Source organism: Orbicella franksi, chromosome 10, assembly GCF_964199315.1.
Source record: "Orbicella franksi chromosome 10, jaOrbFran1.1, whole genome shotgun sequence".
Classification (NCBI taxonomy): Eukaryota; Metazoa; Cnidaria; class Anthozoa; order Scleractinia; family Merulinidae; genus Orbicella; species Orbicella franksi.
Genome location: NC_138154.1, coordinates 3,026,920 through 3,047,394, shown reverse-complemented (window position 1 = coordinate 3,047,394; position 20,475 = coordinate 3,026,920). Strand labels below are relative to the sequence as shown.

Below are 20,475 nucleotides of genomic sequence, written 5' to 3'. Positions count from 1 at the left end.
AAGTTGTGTTGTTCCACATATTGAAATAGGTTATTTTCTCGCGGTTTCAGTGAACATATATTGATAATGTTCATGTTAAGTTTGATTTGTTATATTTTGAAATAAATATTATATTTGATCTTTCATTGTTATTTAATACCAACTTCATTAAGTTTGTCACCTTCACAACTGCTTATTAACAACTACATGTACACATGATTGTGTACTTTATGGTAAATTCCTCCAGACAAATTGACTTCTGTGGTTAATTTTGTCCAGTTCGGTTTGAAAAACACAAGTCCACTTGTTATAAATAATGTCAATACTCAGCCCTATTTTTCTATTTTAGTGGCTATGGTTGTTGCTTTTAAATAATCGGTCTGCAGACTTTGAGTTTGTTTTCTGGTGGAGATATCAGTAGCACCATTTTGTGGTGATGTCTTTCCTAAAGAAGTTGCTGTTGAGTGGAAATGTTCATTTGCCAAATGGAATAGATGTGTCATTGACAGCATCAAGCACATAGTTTGTACAACGTGGTCTTTTCATTGTTGGTCCACTAAAACTGACATCACATGAGTTCATAGTTGATTGCTTTGATGGGATGTGATATCTTAGTTTGGCAAGTTCTTTTGTTTGTTCCTCATTGATCTTATTGTCATCCTTTGCTGCAATGTGATGGTTATGACTGGGGCAGTATTGACTTCAAATGGTGTACACTGGTGCACCTGTAAAGATAGGGGTGTTGATTTATTGATATGAATGAATGAAATGAATAATAACAGTTAAAATGTAAAAGTCCTTTCCGAGTCTTACCTGAACGCAGATGATGGCGCCGGTGTGCTGATGGGTACCTGTAAGGGACTGGTACCACACCAGTGGTCCAGAAGGAAAATTTTTTGTAAACTAGTTCACCACTGACTGAGTAACAGGGTTGGCATGGTCAGCAAAAAGTCAGGGAAAATTATATCTTATTCAAGGTCAGGGAGAAGTCAGGAAGTTTCTAAATCCATGTTCAAAATCAGTTAAAAGTCAGGGAATTTTATCTTAAGGTTGCTGCAAATTATTTTTAGATTTTTTTGTGTAGTAAAGGCAATTTTCTTTTAAAAATTATCTGAGCTATCCTTATTTTTGTTGATTGATGGCCAGAATAGTCATCCTGCAGGGTCACTGAAAATTGCTTTACAACCGGTGAAAAGTCGGATTTTTGTTGTCTTGGTGGGTGGCAATCCTGGAGTAAGCAATACAATAATGGTAAATGAGATGCAAATAATATGTGATGTTGGTTTTACATATTTTTAAATATGGATACTTTCATCTTCATAGTGTAACAAATACTGATTTTATACTAAGCAAACAAATATTGGCTTGTGATCACTATAATAGGACTCGAGAACACCGGCAGTTAGCACATGATTTGGTATATTGGTATAGATATGGTCAATTTGTGTATGATAATCTGTAGTAAACTGACTTATCAGTTGTTTGTAGGTTCTTTGTTGTAATAAGCATTTTGTTAATGCCCTTTGTTCTGATGAAACTTCCAACAAATTAACATTGAAGTCACCTAGTATCACAGTAGGTGTATCTGCATCAGGAATTATTGTATCAAGGAGATGATTTATAGTTTCGATTAATTTTTGTTGGTTAGCTTTGCTTTTTGACCTATAGATGCCTACTATATGTAACTTTGGAACTGGATCATTAAGTACACATACAGTTAGTTCTATATTGTTAAAGTTAGATCTGAATGGTGTAGTTACACAATCTATATTGGATTTAATATACATAGCCATTCCATAACTACTTCTGACATTACTATCTGGGTTAAAGTCATTTCTAAAAAGTTTGAAATTAGCCATTTCATAGGTTGTATTGCAATCAGAAGGGCATAAACGTGTTTCAACAAAGATATTAACCTCAGCTGCTTGAACATTGTAGTCACATGCAACATCATCAAAATGAAGATGAAGAGATCGAACATTATGAAACAGTAGTTTCATTCTAGAAGACTGGTTGTATAAAAGTGGTATAGAAGGGAGTAAACATTGCTGTCTAAGTCTGGACATTTCTTCTTGAACTTTTTGACTAACACAGATTTTTTTTTCATTTAGGTTGATTATATGTAGTGTTGAACAATTTTTTACTCTACTTAAAGCAACATAATGCATGTGCTCTATGGTTGATGATGGTAAATCAAGTACTGCTTCATTAAGTGTGTCACCTTGGCAACGATGGATAGTCTTAGCTGCTGCTGGCCGTAAAGGATATTGTCTATGAAGTATCTGGCATTGATGTCGCTTTGAAATCTTGAATTGTCTAGTTATCTCTAAAATTGGTGTCCAGGTTCTATCCACATTTTTGTTAAATAAATGTGCAAATTCATTGCGATGGTTTTGACCTATGCTAGCTTCTGGGAAAGATACCCAGATGATACTTGGCCTAGTGGAGTCTTTAACTCTGTAGTCTATCTTCTCTATGACACACTCGGCACCATTTGTCATACCATCAGTTACATTGACATTTGTTGTCAAGTCATATTTTGCTCCCACAGCAACTGAAACAACATTAAATAAGCCCATAGTTTTAGTGTGATCATCTGGAATTTTTTCTTTGACTTTGTTTTTTAGGTCATCAGACATATCTCCAACAACTATGTCAATACATTTAATTTGAGCTTTTTGAGTATGTGCAGTTTGATACATTGCATTGTTGTGATCATTTACTTGTGCATTTGTTGAGTATAGATGTGTTTTATTGATGGGATAATTTTTCTCACCAGGTTTAATTTTTACAATTCTTTCTTTAAGGACCTTAATATCATTTTGGTTATGTTTTCCTTCTCTAAGTCTGTTTAATAGTTCTGCAAAGTCCTTGTCATCTTTTTGCCTCATGATTTCCCTGAGTTCAAACAAGGTAAAATACTCCTTCCAAATGTTGGTTGCTAAAGCACTGTAAGAATCATTGGTATTTTCAAAGATCCATTTATCAAATACTGGTTTTAATTGGAATAAGTCTCCAACTGTTATCAAGCTCAGATTTCCAAATGGTGACTTGTTTCCCATTATTTGCTGCAGTCGTAAGTTAAGAAAGTTGAACATTCCATTGCCTACCATTGAAATCTCATCAATAAATATAACTTTCAGTTTTCTTAACTGTGCTCGTATTGTATTAAGTCTATCTGTATCAAGTGTGCACTATTGAAATCCCCTGTTGGCAGGTATTTTAAAAGCAGAGTGAAGTGTGTTTCCCTTGATGTTAAATGCTGCTTTGCCCGTGGGAGCAACTTTCAGTACTTTTGCTTCATCTGGATTTTCACCTGGGACACTATTTAAATATCTTGTGAGTGCTTCATAGAGAGCACTAGTGACAGTACTTTTACCAACTCCAGCACCTCCACTTAAGAATAATCTGAGTGGGTCATCATTAGTTTTAATAGAGTGTAAAACATGGTAAAAGAATTCTTTCTGTCTTTTGTTTAGTGAGCGAACAAGCTGTCGATAATCACTATCGTGTAGGCGATTTTGTATAAGTTCTTCATCATCATTATTCCTTGGTAAAATATTCATATCCTGAAATAGATCATACTGACTGTGTTGTTTGTTGGTACCTGGATCAAAACATTCAAATAACTCAATAGGTTTTGATTTAGCTGCAATATCTTGTTCATTCATGTGTTGTGTATTGGGAGCCACTGGTGCAGAATAGTTATCGTTGTCATTTAGGTCTTTGATGGCCTTGTCAAGAATATCAGAGTGGTATTCATACTGCTGTCTGTTGCTTTTGATGATTTCTTCTACCTGTTGGTATCTTTCTTGGTACGTCTCACAGTCTTTTATGAGATCTTTTTGCTCATTTCTCCATGGGATATAAAGCATAAGTTGTTCTCTACAGTAATTCTCAGGATCATTTTCTTTGTTAAACCTTACAGATCTTATTATCTTTGCTTTTTTTCTCTTGACAAGCTTCATTCCTCCTTTTAATTGGTATTCTGTAGTATTATCAGTTTCATCACTTTCATCAGATGGGTCATCATCAACATTATCGCAAAAATCAGTTTCTGGCAAAAAGTTACTATCAGAGACTTTTCTTGTACATTCGATTCAGTATTGTCATTTACACAGTTGAACCAGGCAACAAAATGAGCTAGACACAGCAGTTCTAATTTACGGGGTCTTCTTTGATATCTTTTAAGTACATTATCTGACTCTATATCGGTTGACTTGTCTGGTAATTCTTTGATTTTTTCAAGTGTTTTCAACAAAAATGTTCTTTCCTCTGGATTAGATGTGTTGATAAATTGAAATTCTCTTGATGCTCTCCTCATAGGCATCTGTAATACTAAGTAAACTGCTTCCTGAGCACTTATTTCAACTGCATTAAGAAATTTATTACCAATATGTCTGACTTTGTTAACAATATCTTTATTGTCAGACTTTGCTTCCTGTGATGCTGTCTCTAGAAGTTTGCTCATTCCTCTTTGACCCTTCGTTATGTAAGAGAGTATATAAACAGCACAGGCATAGGGATCCAAAACAAATTGTAGATCCATGTTAGCTCTTCAGCCTTTTAAAAGGTTAGGGTTGTAATTGTTTATTCTGATTTCGAAGGGAGATCTCTTAAGGAACAATGTTGGGCGTTTCAAGGAGTATCTAATGGCCTTTAAATACTGATGTTCTGTAAGTTTTAATTTTTCAAGAAATGTCTCAAATGCTATATCTTGACCATATTTCATCTCATCAAGAAGATTTTTAATTTGATCATACTGTTTTTTCATTTCTTTTAGCTCATCCTCTTTAAAATGGGTTTCTTTAAAAGGTTCTAGGATCATAGACCTTGGCATTGGAGGAAGAGGGAAATTAAACCTACAAATTTTGTGACCACCTTTTTTACAGGTCTTCGCATGTCTGTGTGTTTGTAGATTCACCAGTTCTCTTATTTCATCTGAGTGATCATTTTTGCAGGTTATTTGTTTGCCATTGCCTCTTCATTGAAAGGAACAGTTGAAACATAGTGTATTTCATCAAGATGTCCAATATTTATGACAGTAGAATCAGTTTCTGAGCTAACTGGACTGATATTAGTAACCGATGCAAATCCTGGATTAGATTCTATAATGTGAATTGTCAAGTTTAATGCATCAGCAACTGCTTGTATAACAATTGCATCAGCCCATGTACCCTGGTGTGACATACAAGCTAAATAACTAAACCACGAATGGTCTGTATTACTTTCAATAAATCTTTCTGGATTGTTTCTCATATATTGAACACCAATACTACGAATATTCATGTGATAGTTTGGTTCACCATACAACTGATGGGACACCACTCTAAAGAAACAATCACCTGCACCACCAACATCTAACATTCTCAACCCATGTTGTGCTAATCGAGATTGTAACAATTCAATAGATTATTTGGATTATTTCTCTGACTAAGAACAGGTCCCGGGTTTAACTCAATATCACCTGAAGTAAATAACTTTGCCCTTGAAACACAATACTTATGATTTCGTTTCTTACACTTTATTGAATAACATTGAACAACATGTACAAATTCATCGTGAAAGACAATTGCTACTTGAGATGTCTTTTTATGCTTCGCAGTTCTTTTTTTGAAAACATAAACATAATCAATAGCAAAATAAAACCTTGAACATTTTGCACGAGTGATTCCAACTGGTTTACTTCTACACATTCTGGTTTTAAGATAATTACGGTAATCAAACGATGAAATCTTTTTCAACGCTGATGAATGTGGCACACTATTCATGATATGAGATCTCACATACCTCTTAATTGCTTTATTCTTGTTAAATAAGTTTAAAATTTTCTTCCACGGTAACCTCGATGGTTCCCTATCACGGCGGGAGCCTTTGCTAATACGAGTGGACTTTGACCTACTTCTTCGTTTCTGTAATTTTCCATGACTTCTGTTACCATCCGGCAAGTCTTCTAACTGCGTTTCGTTCTGCTTCGCCTCAAGAGTGTTTTCACTGCCTGTGATGAACTGATCAGTTTTCCTACTGATGTTTCCAGTAGTTTTGTTCGAGCTTACGTTTGATACATAGTTTTGCTGATATGAGTGCTCATAGGTTCGCTCAAAGGTTCGCTCAAAGGTTCGCTCGTAAGATTCACTCGTAAAAGGCTCACTATTCATAAACCCCCCGTGAGCTTGCAGGATCAACGAGTAAACGTCTCGAGGAGTGAAAGACTCTTGGCATTCAATGTTCATAATCATTCCTTCGGCTTTCTCTACACTGCATGTGCTTCCGCAACAAGTAAAATCAAAACTCTCTCGAAGAAACGTCCAATTAGGCGTTCCGGCATTGTTTGAGAGAATCGATATCAATTGGTCTGCCGTCAACATATCGATTTGTTTACATCTGAGTGAGTGACACATTTGCATATTCTGCCCCATTCTAATAGTTGTTTCTACGCTTCGCGTATCCACGACTAAAAATGGTTTCTTTGAAAAATTCAATTTAGTTCTTTTTCGGGCGCCTAGCCTCCGACCAGTTAGAAAAAAAACTTGGATATTTTTTCTGGTCTTTTTAAAGAAGTCATACTCATTTTGTGTGGTGTCTGGTCATTTTTGGGAAGGTTGACAGCCACAGAGCATTTGAAAATTGTTGTATATTTTTAGCGAAGTAACATGTGGTGTGGTCTATCTTGGAAGGGAGGGGCCACGAGGAGGCAGGCCAGAAAAAAATTATAACCAGTCTCCCCATTACTTGAAGTTTCTTTGATGAACTTTTGAACATCACCTCGAGGTATCAAAGAGGATTACCCTTACACACGGCTGGGAATCTGCCAAAGTCTGTTGCCTTTGACCGGAATTCACCCCTCTGAAATTTCACTTAGTGTGGTAAAAAACAACGGTCACCAGGTGACTATGCAGTCGAGGCTTGTCCACCGCCTCACTCTGATAGTGACCTCTCTCGGGTGGGGCCTACTCATCAAAAATCAACCAATCACAGCCAAAAAGGGGTCTCCTTGCCCAACCGAGAACACATCTCTTGGATTGACTGTTTGTGGTATAGTGCATTCTCCTTAGTATGTTGCTTGCAACTCATTACCCACAAGCGGATGAGGGTTTGAAGGGGGGGGCCCTAAGGGGAGGGCAGAAAAAAATTTTAACCAGCCCGATTATAAAAAATGCAGTTTTCTTCTGGAGTCAACCCACCCTATGACATTTTCGCTTAGTGCGGTGGAGAACGGTTACCAGTTGAGTGTGTAGTCGAGGCTTGTCCACCACCTCAGTTTTGCTGGGGGTAGGGCAGAAGTCTTGCCTTTCATTTTTCCCACTGCTCAAATTCTTGTGCCATTCCCTTACACCTTACTCATTTTAAATCAACCACCATATAAATAACATTTTTTTAAAAATTTCATCTGGACTCACAACTCTTTTTTTTTCGACAGGTTTAACAACCGAAAAGGGGACTGGATGCCAACAACAGCAACACCCCTACTACGCATCTCTTTTTAAAAACAAACGTTACATAATAAAAAAAGTCCAAGGTCATGATATAGTCTCTGTCTTTCAGTTCATGAAAGCCACAAAGGAAGATTCCTCGCATTGCTTGCCCTTCTTTTTCCACTCCTGCCAACCCGCTTTCAAACCAGCGTGAAATCTCACCATGTTGACCAGTTGACCTGTCAGGTTAGGTAGGCGATCCGACAGGCGACGGGACAAATTTGAACGGTATTTGGTGATTTCGGAGACCAGTTCCATGCTTTCCTTGAGAAAAACCGTATTCACCACCAAAACGGTTAATTCTTTGACCAGATCTGGTGAGTTCTCCCCCTCTGGGTTCTCTGGGTTCTCCTGTGGGTTCTCTGGCTCCCTCTCCAGCCGCATTGAAGCTATCTTCAAAACACAATCTAGATCTGTCAAAAAAAAATTTCTGCTCACCACAACTACCTCTCCCTTATATTAAGCTCCCAAAGATGACGTCAACCGACTACCCCAAAGCATGCGCTAGTAAAAAACTGTGATGTTGTATATTACCACCCCCAAAAGATGGCATCAACTGGCTACCCCCAAGCGCATGCTAGCGATGACGTACATCTCCCATTACCACCCCCTAAGCGCACTAGAAAAAACCTGCTTGTCATAATTTTTGTCCCTAAACATAACAGAAAGGTGGAAATTATATTTAGAAAAAAATGCCCAATGTATCAAACAAAAGGCCAAGATATATCGTACCCAACACCTTGAAGATTACCAACAATATGCCCGTCAGTACAGGGCCAAGCACCTCGAATCAGTCCAAGAAAAAGGCAGACTCTACCAGAAACCCTACAGAGAACAACATTGAGAAATGCTATAGGAGAAAGCTCAAAAATACAGAGCCGAAAATAAAGAGCACATCAAGCTACTGAGGCGGATAAATCGTGCCCGACACCCTGAAAAAGTTTGAGAATATGCCCGTAAATACAAGGCCAAGTACCACGAATTAATCCGAGAAAGATCCCGAATCAACCAGAAACGTTACAAACAGCGCCACCGAGAAAAACTCCAAGAACAAAACTGCCAATACAAGATCAAGCACAGAGAGAGCATTCGGGAAAGAGACAAACTCTACCAGAAACATTATAGAGAACGCCACCAGGAAAGGATCTGAGAAAATCACCGAAAACAAGATCAAAACCGTCAACAGATAACAGAGACAATACCAAACCAGTCTCCAGAAACAGTCGCCTCTCCACCCTTCCTGGCCTCAGCACTTGCTGAAGAGATATCGTGTTGATTTAGCTCTGACACTGACCCAGAGAACATTGAGTTTTTAGAGCTAGCCGTCACTTTTATGTAACTTAGATGATGAAGCTTTTTAAGTCACATTCCAGTTGAGTGGACGAATACAAAAAATATGGTATCATAAGCCTGGCAGTTTTTTCACATTTTTAAGTTTAAATCTGACTAATTTAATTCATTTTTTCTTATCTTAATCTCCAGGGTGCCAGTCGACCTAGACAGATTTTTTCATGTTTGAACAATCTTTTGATTGAATAATTAGAATCTGCCGTTGAGCTATTGGCACGTGCCATGGAGATGGCGTGACATTAGTCACGTAGGCAGGTTCAAATCGTCTTCATAAAAGGTTTTTTTCAAAAATCATCTGTGAGTACCTTCGAGTCAGGAACAACAGAGCAGGTAATTTTTTACATTGACCATGACATGACTTGGGTCCCGAAAGTTACAAGTCTCCACCCCAGGGGAGCGCATTCACCGCATCGAATCTTAGCATCCTTGGATGTCATGACTGTGGCGTCAGCCTAAAGCACAGAAACAACCAACTGCAATCACGGAGGCTGACCGTGACTTGAGCCCTTTACGACAGGCCCTTCATTACGAGCAAGAGACGGGTGAGGTGAGCCCTACTCGGGATTTTTATATTCTCTTTGTCCCCACACCTAGCACAACCATTGTGTCAGTCCCACTCAAATTTTTTTCTTTTTTAATAATGCCTAGATACTCAGTCACTGGGATCAACTACCGCTTGAACTCCAACAAATGATCCAGTGGATGGCCGATCGGCTACGGGCCCGCGAACGATTACAACGAGGCTGGCAGAAAATTCACCTGAACTTCGAATCCTGTTTTATCTGTGATCGCTTATTAATGTTCAGCGACAACCATCGTATCCTGGAACATTACCCACTAGCTCACATCTGGAAACCGCCCCATTCTCATCACATACTCATCCATATTTCACTTGGTCACCAATGGACATTACCACATTCACCGCGCATTTATCACCACGACTGCATGCACCAGTATTATCCATTTTTAGAGCAGTCCTATTGTCCCTTTTTATAGAGTATCAACACCACCGACTTGGTAGACCTAAAACCAAAAATAAATTAGCTAGGTCGTTAGCTGAGATAGAATAGGTCACACTACTAATGCCTTTTATATTGAAAAATTTTTTTGGCCCTGTTGTTAAGAAAAAACAATAAACTCAGCTTGGAAGGTCATGAGATTTTAGTTGGGTTCACTCACGTCATTCAACCCCGCTTAGCGAGCTCTTGACACCCATGTCTCCCCCCCCCCAAATCAGCCACATCAGCCCAGAATGTACTAGAAACAGATGTGTCAAGTCAAAGATTTTGCCCCCACTGTACAGCTGTGAATTTTGGCGAACCCTTTGTCATAGTCCCCAAACCCGGCGATGACAACCTCAAAAGCAAGTTCTGAAGAGGTGAGTGCTTTCGGTGGTCTAATGGGTTTAAGACACTGAGTCGTGGCCTCACCAAATTTTTTTCCCCCCAGAGACCGCTAGCCTGCAAAATCCGTTTGGAAGAACCTCACCCCGACAAAGATGTCATGCTCATTTATCTCGACAGACAATTCCCCTATCCAGTGTACTTGAGACTAGACCTCTCCGATATCTGGCCCTTTGGACGCATTTTCAAATCGTCTTCTGGCCTTCACGGAGAATTTCTCACCCCTGACGAAATGATATCATCCCTAGTACACCTAGGAACCAATGATGATCAAGCCCTCAAGATGATGCAAAAAATCATGCAACAAACCATGTACATTGTCTCATTAACAGAACTTTATTAATTACAGAGTCATTACAAAAAATTTCCTGTGTTTTTCACTAAGGTCGTGCGTGCGAACCCACAAAAATCAAGCTGGCCTTGGCACGCGAGATCTACCCTGAGATCTACCCCCAAAATGCAACCTGACCTTGGCGTACAGCCAGTACAACTTCCAGTCATTACCTTATTTGGACAACACCGGAGGTGTGACGTCATCAATTTTTTTCAAACCACGCCCCTTTTTAATTCGTCACCAAATGCTGCAATCTGATTGGTCGAGAGCTTGCTACATCATTTTTTCCTGGCTCCTGATTGGCTACTGCCCCTATACGCATTGTACACTACTGTTGACGTTATGGTAGGTCCGATACCCCCTCCCCTTGCTGGGGCTGACGTCATGAAAGGGGGAATACCCCATACCCGCTGGCTGAGCACTCATGCCATGCTAGGGGGATACCCCCTCTGGTGAGTGTATAAAAAACGCCTGTGATTTTTTTATAGATTGATGACTAGACATTCCGTAAGATGTCTTTGTGTGGCTTTTGCAAGAAAGGACAGAGGGAACAGTTTGTGGCTTTGAGCAATGGCAGAGAATATGTGATATGTACCAATTGTTTGTGTGGTTACTTCTGTCCTGTAAAGGATTTTCCAACCTATGAGAGAGCAGTGCAGTTGGATGTGTCCACGACATTTACAGGGAAAGATTCTCCCCTCTGTCAACACAAGAAACCTTCCACTTTGAGGGTATCACATTCAGAGAAGAATCCCGGGAGGCCTTACTTTGGCTGTAAAGAGCATTGGCCATGCTTGTTTTTCTGCTGGGCAAATTTGGAACTGAATCTCCGTTGTGCTCCTCAACCCTCAGCGGATGAGTGAAAAAAGACATTTGAGCACTCACTGCGTCTGTGAACATTGCTACTTTCAGTTGTTTACCACTTTTGCTGTATTGGAGCTATGAAAAATCTGATGTTTTGGTTACCTGTGAAGTAAAGCTTTGTTGAAGTGCTTTTATTAAAAAAGTTTACACCGGAAGTCGTCTCTTGTTTTTTCCCACCCCTCCCACCCGCTTCAACAGTTCCTCACGACATGTTTACCACCCAACGTAAGCAAATGTTGCTGACACCATTCAGTTCTCTGAGTAGGCTCTCATTTGAACATGCAGTGAAAATATCAGTGGAGTTTTCTCATGAATTTCAAGCCAATACAAAGTCAATCTTCGGGCTATCCTGAGAATGTGAATGCTATTGGTCTTGCAGGTCAACTAACGAGGTGAGTTTCCATTTGTTTGCATGTGTTGTTCTACAGAACCACGTGGTGTTTTCATTCGAAGGAAGGTCTCTCACGTCAACTGATTTCACCTTGTGGTAATACCTTTGAGAGAAAACAAAAATGGAAATGAATGCTATGGGAGTTGAAAGCAGTCAAACGTTGATAAAGATCTGAACCCATTGAAAAGAGAACTAGTGCATCCATTGTTATTCTTCACTTTAGTTTTAGACTTGTGAGTGATGAACAGTCGTTTATAAGTTAAAAAAGTTAAAAGTTGAGAAGTTAAAAAGTTAAAAAGTTAAAAGTAAAAGAGACTTGGTCCCCATCAATGACTAGATGGGGCAAAAAAATTGAGAAAGTACAGGCCCATCCACTCAGTGCAGACTTCTAATATGTACTGGAATTCCTGATTGGCGTGGACAATGTCTGTCTATCACCACTGGCTAGGATCCAAGGCCTCCTTTCTCGAAGGAGGAGCGGACTTCTACTCATCATAGTTGCATATCTTAATAAATGTATGGTTTATAAGGTGATTACTTACAGCAATCAAATTAGCCCTCATTTCGGGCATTTGCTGGACTTGAGCTGCCACAACCATTGGAACGTAAGGTCATGACAGCTCTTGATTGCAGCATGGACAATGGTCAGAAGGTCTATTCCATACCCAGTCTTGGAGGCAAAAGGCATGAATCTTTGCTCTACAGCATAGTAGTTCTGTGTCCCCTGGTTCCAGACACATTGGACAAATGCCTTCCTGAAAGTGAAAAATTTATTACACTCACTCATCTTGTAATATCTGTTTACAGGGGCTGTTTTACATCTCAGGGGATTGGAATGCTATCAGGGCTTTTTTCCAAACACTGTAAGTAGCTCACTGTTCAGGATGCTTAAGTTCTATCCTTTAGTCCCAAAATCAAGTTCGTTGGTCGTTTCCCTAGTGGAAAAAATCACTTCGCCATAATGTTTGTACTCTGGTTGAGTCTTCAATTCTCCTACCACGGGCATATTCTTCCCTTTGTAGTTCTGCTTTTGGAAACAACACTGCAAAAGATTTCGCAGCTAAAGTATCCAGAGACTGATCAATTATGAACCGGATGAATTAAAGTTAACTAAGTGCTAAATCTTAGAGCGAATAGCGAGTCTTTATTCTTTTTCCCAGCAAGAAAATATTTTCGTTGACAGTTTGTCGTGCGCTTGAAAATAATTTCTTCATGTGCTGCATGGTACTTTGTAAAAATTTTTTCGCAGGAAAAAAACCACAGCATTAAGTCATTATTGCTCACTGTTCAGGATACTTAAGCTCTACCCTCCAGTCCAGAAATCGAGTCCGTTTATGGTTTCTCTAGCAGGAAAAATCGCTTGGCCATCATTTTTCTCACTCTGATCAAGCATTCAATTCTCCTGGCTCAGCCATTTTTAACTTGCGAATTGCACATGCGCAACATGAGTTATGAGTTATGGGGAAATGTGTTGCTCACTCAATGGGCTGTAAACATTATGCAAATGAAGTGCGCTTGCAGCTTACTTTTAAATTGCTCTCTATCTTTAATTAAAACGAGCTGTTTTAAAGGTCTAAATTAAAAGATACAAGTTAAAGAAGACTCGGCCACCAAAAATGAGAACATCCAGAATCGTAAAATCAATAAGCAGCACAAGTTCTCACTGGATGCGGTCTTCGTGTGTACTTTTCAGAAACGAAAGTCGTTGAAGTACGGTTATGCTATGGTAAATGCACATATAGCGAGCAAAATGATATAAACACAGAGCATTTATTTATTGTATCACTAGAACACTGAAAAAAGAAAGGAAAAAAAAATAGAAATGTGCATGCACCCGAAGTCAATCACAGTTACTTTCCAATGTGGACTAGTCCACTACCCGTTGTGCTTAGTGAGCATAACATGAATGAGATGGAGAAAATAAAGATTACAATTAATTAAACCGCTAATAACTCAGCAGGCTCAAGTCTGTACGAGGACTGTCTGTCCGCTGTTGTCTGTAGGTTAATTTGTCCTTCACCGAACAACTGTCAGTGAGTATATTTGGTGTTCGTGGATTTTTCTGACACTCAACAGTGCCTTTTTTAAAGCTTAGAGGTCACATGTGCTCATTCGTCAGCAAATAGAGTCGTAAAGGTTGTTTTGAGGGAAGGTCTTCCTGACTTGTTTTGCACCAGGGCTCTTCGCAAGCTACATGCAACACAGGTAAGCTGACACTCTAAAAGTTGGTTAATTAAATCAAGATAAAGAACTACTTGTTTTACTGTCCTCTGGGAATCACCAGAATTGTTGTTTTAGTTCTTAAAACAATACTTTGAATACTTGAAATAATACAAACAGTGCTTAAAACCAGTTGGATAAAACAAGTACACAAGTGTTTAAATTAAACAACTGCACTTTAATCTCAACTTTATTTCAAGGAATCATTGTCTTACATCAAGTGTTTGTATAGGAAATAGCACGGTTTCTAGGGGTATTTGGGATAAATACCGCGAGTGATATTTCAAAATTCCCCAAAATATCACGAGCCGCCGCGGTGAGTGATATTTGGGGAGTTTTGAAATATCATGAGCCGGTATTTATCCCAAATACCCCGAAGAAACCGTGCTATTTTTTGTTTATACTACAAGGCAAAGAAATTTTGCATTTCGTATAACACACATTTTTATTTAGTCAAGTGCAGTTGAATGGCTTTACAATGACATGTGATTAAACATGTGATCGCTTAAACATCACATATGGTCACACATCACACAACTGTGATGAAACTGTACTCGAATGTCTGTAAATCTCAGTTCTAAAGAGTGAAAGTTTTTAATGGGCTCATCAATCAAAGTTTAACAATCATCTGCAATCGATTCTGCCTGTGGAACACTGCACCTCGGCTCGGGAAACTTCTGGCTAAGCTGGTAGTTGATGGTCACTTGACAGCTGTGGAAATTGTTGATTGTAGTCAACCGCTCTTCATTCATCATCAGCGTGTTTTCCACACCAGAGGAAAGGCCAACATTCTGAAGAGGACGGCGTTGGTTGGACGTGCTTGCCTGACCGTCAGAGCTTATGATTGAGGAAATCAGCCGTTGTTCATTCTCATCGCCTTCCTCGTAGTCGGCTAAAGAGCGCTCGTTTGTATGGCCAGTGACGCCAATAATTGCGGAGCGAGGTTGGTTGGCAGCTTTGAGTTTCTTCACCAGCGTTTTGCGTGCACTGTGGTTTGTGAGCCATTTACCTTCAATCTCGCCCTGAATAGCCATAGATTTCATGAAGGAATTAATTTTGTGGATCCCCATTCTCTGTCGCTTATACCACACTTGAGACTTAGGGCGCTCAATCACCGCGAGGTAAAATGGCCCACTGTTTTTCATTTCCTCGGGTCTGTGTGACAGGAACGTCTTTAGAAGCTTGACTGGACATCTTGGCCCACCAGTTGCAAACATTTTCGGCTGAACCACTCTTCTTTTTTTGCGAAGGCCGCCCTGACACGTTTTTGTGGGATTTTCTTCGTACGTGATGTACTCGATGCCATTGTCGTCTTTGGTGAATGAAAAATCTTCGACATACATGCCATGGTGTTCCTGACAGCCTCGTAATCCGAAATGCTGCGTCAAAAGAAACCACATTGTGGTTATTAGGGACTTCGGAGACTGGCTGCCAAGGAGCCCTTTGGACCACAACAGCTCTTCATCTTCAGTGGTTAGTGCTTTTGATGCACGGGGATGTTTGCCGTAGCCCTGTTCACGGAGGAAGCGAGCTTTCCCTTCGAGTACTTTGCGACTGTTGACAAACTCTCTGTCCTTGGCAATGGAAATGCTGCTGCCTGCTTCCTTTAAATGACGGTCCAGGGACGCTATCATTACCCGCAAACTGTCTGGCTCGTAGTCTGAACCATCCTTCTTTCTCACCTCGGCGAAAAACTTCTGAAGCATCTCGTCAAGTTCCTTGACTTCGTGGCTTACAATATCTGGACTGTATCCTTTTTCTTCAGCCCATATGGTCCAAACAGTAACCCAGGTCTTAGTGCTTTTCTTTGTGTTCGAATTTTCTGCATTTTCCTTAAATTGTTGTAGTTCTTTCGCGTCACAATCGGGAAATCTATCCGCCATTGTTTTAAAATTAGAAACAATAATTTTTCAGTTACCATGGAAACTGGCTGTAATTTTTACATGTAAGTATTTCAAATTTGGCTTAAATACTACTGGTCTTAGCCAATCACATTTCAGAAATTTCTCAGCCTGTAGTATAAGAATCTTAATCCACTAAATATCCAAAAATGCATGCTTATGATAAAATACAATCATGTTACACTTGGGCATTAGCAATGCCCAAGAATGCTAATGCCTTGTTAATTAAGTTCTATACTTAAGAACTCATTTCCTCAAAGTCAGGAACTTCTGGTTATTAGGGAAAGAGCTAGGGAATAATCCTCAAGACCTTTCCTCGATTCAAGGAATAAACCTCTAAGGAGATAACACAAAATTGACTATTTAACAGTCAGCAAGTTGTCCTTAAAGTCACAAACATAAGACAGGTGATACTAGTAAACCAGGCCATATATTGACCTTCAATTTCAAATTTTTTTTTACAAGTTATGTAAAATCACTCTTCCAGAATAGTATAAATGGACAGCTTGACACATACATTGTATTACTATACAAATGGTGATTGAATGTCTCTACATTACCTAGACTTTATAAAACTGAAACTGCAAACTCTACAGACATCACTACAGTACACCAATTAATGACTGCATTAACTTGAAAAGCATGAAGCATTAATGATGCAACCCAAATGGTTACTGTGAAATCACAAAAAAACTGAACTGTTGCTGGGGGAGGCCCTCATCTAGCAAACATTAAAGGGTTGCCAGGTTTTGTTGTTTTGGTACCCTTCTGAACAAGTGGAGCCACAGATGACTTGTCCTAAAACTTAACTAATCTGGCAGCAACACCCTGTAGAGCTTACTGTACTGTACAGGTTTTTTGGTCGGGTGGATACCCAAAAGAAATTCTTCAAAAAATCTGACAATTGGTTCTTGCTGTTAATATCATAGCAGAGATCAAAGGCAAAATACACAGCCAGTAGAACAAGAAGACCATGTATGTAACTGTGTGAAGAAAGCTCAAGAAAAATTCCCTTATCAATGACTATGAACTGTTGTTGGGCAAGGCCCTCATCTTGCAAACACCAAAGGGTTGGTTGTGTTGTTTTGGTACCCTTCTGAAGAAGTGAAGCCACAGATGACTTGCCCTATAATAAAAAAATAAGATTAATGAATTGACACTTAATTGCTGGTCTGAGTGAAACAGTTAATTTTGTTTCCCAAGAATCTACAAATCAATGAAATAGCCGACACCAATTTTCATATTACTTACTCTATAGCTAAAGTTACCATGGACAATTAGCTAACAGCTATACTGGAATATTTGAATTTTGGCTCTCGGTCATCCACTACATGTAGTGTTACAAAACTTTGCAATACTTAACTTCTCAGTATTTGATACTCTATTTATTGACAATATATTACCTAGTACATTATGAGCTTTTTAATGTACCTGAGGAAAAATATTCATGAGTGGTATCGAGCATTCCTTGTCACCGAGAACTGTGTGCACACTCTAACAGTACTCCACAAATCGCATCTAACAAAAGAAAATAAATAGAAATTGACATATAACTCACAACTTGAAACATATCAAAGTACCTGTACTCATTTCCATTTTCCTGATTATTACATGGAAAAGGATGGGACAAGGAGCAGTATGACAAATTAATTAACCACATGCTTCCAATGTCATAGTTATTGTTAAATATTGATATTAACATACCAGAGGAAGTTTCCTGATCATTTGGTAACAAATAATCATTATGGCTTGCCAAGAAGTTTTTAACTTTCAATAAGATGCTTGTCCAGTTGCTTTTGAATTGCTCAATACTTGAAGAGTCACCATCTCGAGATTTGCAGTGCAGTTCCAATTCATTTAACAGCTGAAACACAACAATGTACATATTGGTAAGCTTAGGTATAGAACTGGATTATATTAACTTTACTGTTACAGGAAAAGCAAACCCTTGCAAGATTCACAGAATGTACTGTAGGCATTGCAATATTATTAGCAGTGCCTAATGTTTTCCTTGAATTGAGAATCCTTTTCTGCATAATTTTGATTACATGCATTGCAACTGAAATTAAAATGGTTCCTTTTTTGCACACACTGCTACTTACCTACATGTGGCTACCTGAACAAAATAATATATTCAAGATCACATAACTCCTTTGACATGGTGACCAAGGTAAACAAATGCACATCCAAGATGGCAATAAGTTTTGTCTCCATGTATTTGGTGCAGACAATACCAACTTACAATTGCACATATTTGCCTCCCTTGTTCTCTTTCAGGCCCACTCCCAGAAAAGGATAAGGACACCTTAGTGCACAATTATAAACAATACTTACAACACAATCATGGACTTTAAAGAAAGGGTATTTGGTCACAATCTCATCAACAATGTTCTTGTCAGTCTTCTCATGAGCTAGGTGCTGAATGTGATGTTTCCTTTTCTCAAAGGTGTTTTTCTGCAGTTCTTGAATAGCTGCAAGATTTTTTTGGGTGCTTTTTACTTCTCTAAGTAACTCTGCACGTAGCTCATCAACTTCCTTTTCCCCAAGCTCACTGGCATCCTTTTGAAAATTAGACGACATCCCATGTGTCGATTTTCTTTTCTGGTACCCTTTAACATTCCGGATTCACGTTTTCAACTGGTAGAGGACAGTACTCTGTTAATAACAGCATAACAAAGGAATAACGATAAATATTTTATATTAAAGTAAATCATTATTTGCCACAAAGGGAGACAACTGACATAAACAGGGTAAATATCAGACAATTCCAGCTGTGACCTGCCAAGGTAGACAATCAGATTGACAGGTCCAAATATTTTGTCTAGTCAACAAATGGCCATACCATACAAAAAATAATTGCTCCAGTTGCAAGAGTTGACAACATTCAATGTGTGATTTAATCACACTTTGATTGTAATCAGTTAGTTACAAGTTTAGGTCATAACTTACCTTGTCAAGACCCATATTGTCATCATTATCATCATCAGGTACAACCACTTTAAGATCTTCACTCTCTATAAAAAAAAATATATACAATTAATATTATACGCCAGTTTATTTTACCCACCAAAAAATAACAACAGGATAGATTTCAGCACAACATTATGCGTAGTCAGAATATTATTGGATACCAAAATCAACTTTCATAGAAAAATTACATGCACTACAGTGTTACATAAAAGGCCAAAGAACTTAAGGAAAGGCTACATGCACTACAGACAGTGTGACATAAAGGGCCAAAGAACTTAAGGAAAGGTTAAAGGTCTAAAGTTATTTTCAAATGTCAATTTTGAGTTATGATCAGTCAGCTCTTACAATGTCTTCCAGAAAATCCCAGACTTTCTTTCTCAAAAGAAAGTACAAAGGAAAGATGTCTTTTAAATCATCTCTTGTGAGTTTCAAAAATGTTGCACCATCCACATTGTTATCTGTAATGCAGAGCGATATGAAATTAGCCAAATGAAGGATCAATTAAGCACGTTTGTGACGTGACAAGCGTGACCACATCGTGTGATCAGGCACTCACGTGACGAGCAGAACCTCGTGCAACGGACATACTTTGGTAGTGTGCGAGTGCCAACTCGGCATTAAAAGTTTCTTATCACTATTTAGCCTGAGCCGTGATTTATTCCCTTTATAACTTGACATGGTGTCAGAAGTGGCTCTCACGCTTCATTACTGGATGATGTGATGAACATTCGTCACCACACTGGTGAGTAAACCGTCGACCGAAATTGGAAGCTTGTTCTGCGTGGTCGCCATCTTGGATTTGGCGAGATGACTGATTCTGCTGAAGGAGGCGCTGAAGGAACGTCAGCCGTAGCTCTGTTGATATTGCCTCCAATGAACCTGCCGCCACCTAAACCGCTCGTCGTAGATGATAATCTGGCTAGTAATTGGAAGCAATGGAAAAAAGTATGGCAAAGGTACGAAATCGCGACTGGAATTTACAAGCAGGAGAATCTTGTTCGAGTGTCAACATTGCTTTCGGTTATCGGCGAAGAAGCTGTCAAAGCCTTTGATAAGTTCGCTTGGGGCGAAGGCCAGAGTGAAAACAGTATTACAGACGTCTTAGCTAAATTTGACGAATATTGCGAACCTCGCACTCAAGTCATTTACGAACGCTACCGTTTTAATAATCGTAAACAGGAGCCAGGCGAAAGCATTAGTGCGTACGTGACCGAGCTGCGTGTGATTGCGAAGAACTGTGCTCACGACGAAATCACACCGGACGAGATTTTACGCGACCGCTTGGTCCTTGGAGTCCGAGATGAGAAAGTACGCGAACGCCTTCTACGAGTAAACGACCTGACCTTGTCTAAAGCCATCGACATTTGTAAAGCGGCAGAACAGACTAGTCAGCAATTAAAGCTGCTTGCCAGTGGAACAGAGGAGTCAGTTGGTGCAGTTAGAACACAACAAAGAAATGAGCCACCTCAGAACACACGAAGGCCATGTGACCCACCCATCCAGCGAACAGAATGTAGATTTTGTGGATATCAGCATGGAAATTGCCAGTGCCCTGCAAAAGGCCAAACTTGCCACAAGTGTGGACAAA

At 39.3% G+C, this 20,475-nt stretch overlaps 2 protein-coding genes and 1 pseudogene across 3 annotated transcripts; all 3 read right to left on the bottom strand.

Moving 5' to 3' along the window:
* Positions 1–453: 453 nt before the first annotated feature.
* On the bottom strand, positions 454–4,530 carry LOC145501423 (uncharacterized; annotated as a pseudogene).
* Positions 4,531–14,466: 9,936 nt separating this feature from the next.
* LOC145500516 (uncharacterized protein KIAA1958-like) lies at positions 14,467–15,770 on the bottom strand. Its single transcript, XM_081480044.1, has one exon. It carries the CDS (start codon positions 15,720–15,722, stop codon positions 14,634–14,636), a length of 1,089 nt encoding a protein of 362 aa, XP_081336170.1. The 5' UTR covers positions 15,723–15,770; the 3' UTR covers positions 14,467–14,633.
* Positions 15,771–16,038: 268 nt separating this feature from the next.
* On the bottom strand, positions 16,039–18,952 carry LOC145500515 (uncharacterized). 2 transcript variants are annotated; one of them, XM_081480043.1, is made up of 3 exons: positions 18,252–18,952; positions 17,349–17,781; positions 16,039–17,043 (listed from the first exon to the last, which is right to left on the bottom strand). In XM_081480043.1, the coding sequence occupies exons 1-2, from the start codon at positions 18,495–18,497 to the stop codon at positions 17,389–17,391; spliced, it is 639 nt and encodes a 212-aa protein (XP_081336169.1). In that variant the 5' UTR covers positions 18,498–18,952; the 3' UTR covers positions 16,039–17,043; positions 17,349–17,388. The 2 variants fall into 2 exon arrangements, with proteins under 2 accessions (XP_081336169.1, XP_081336168.1); XM_081480042.1 differs by having other exon boundaries at positions 16,039–17,781; positions 18,252–18,951.
* Positions 18,953–20,475: the final 1,523 nt, after the last annotated feature.

Bases quoted from the DNA above. Each gene is read 5' to 3' on its own strand.
- LOC145500516 (XM_081480044.1), bottom strand. From the start codon at position 15,722: ATGCTTCAGAAGTTTTTCGCCGAGGTGAGAAAGAAGGATGGTTCAGAC.
- LOC145500515 (XM_081480043.1), bottom strand. From the start codon at position 18,497: ATGTCGTCTAATTTTCAAAAGGATGCCAGTGAGCTTGGGGAAAAGGAA. The intron at 17,782-18,251 runs GTAAGTATTGTT...GTTGTGTTTCAG, and splicing joins TTAAAGTCCATGATTGTGTT to CTGTTAAATGAATTGGAACT.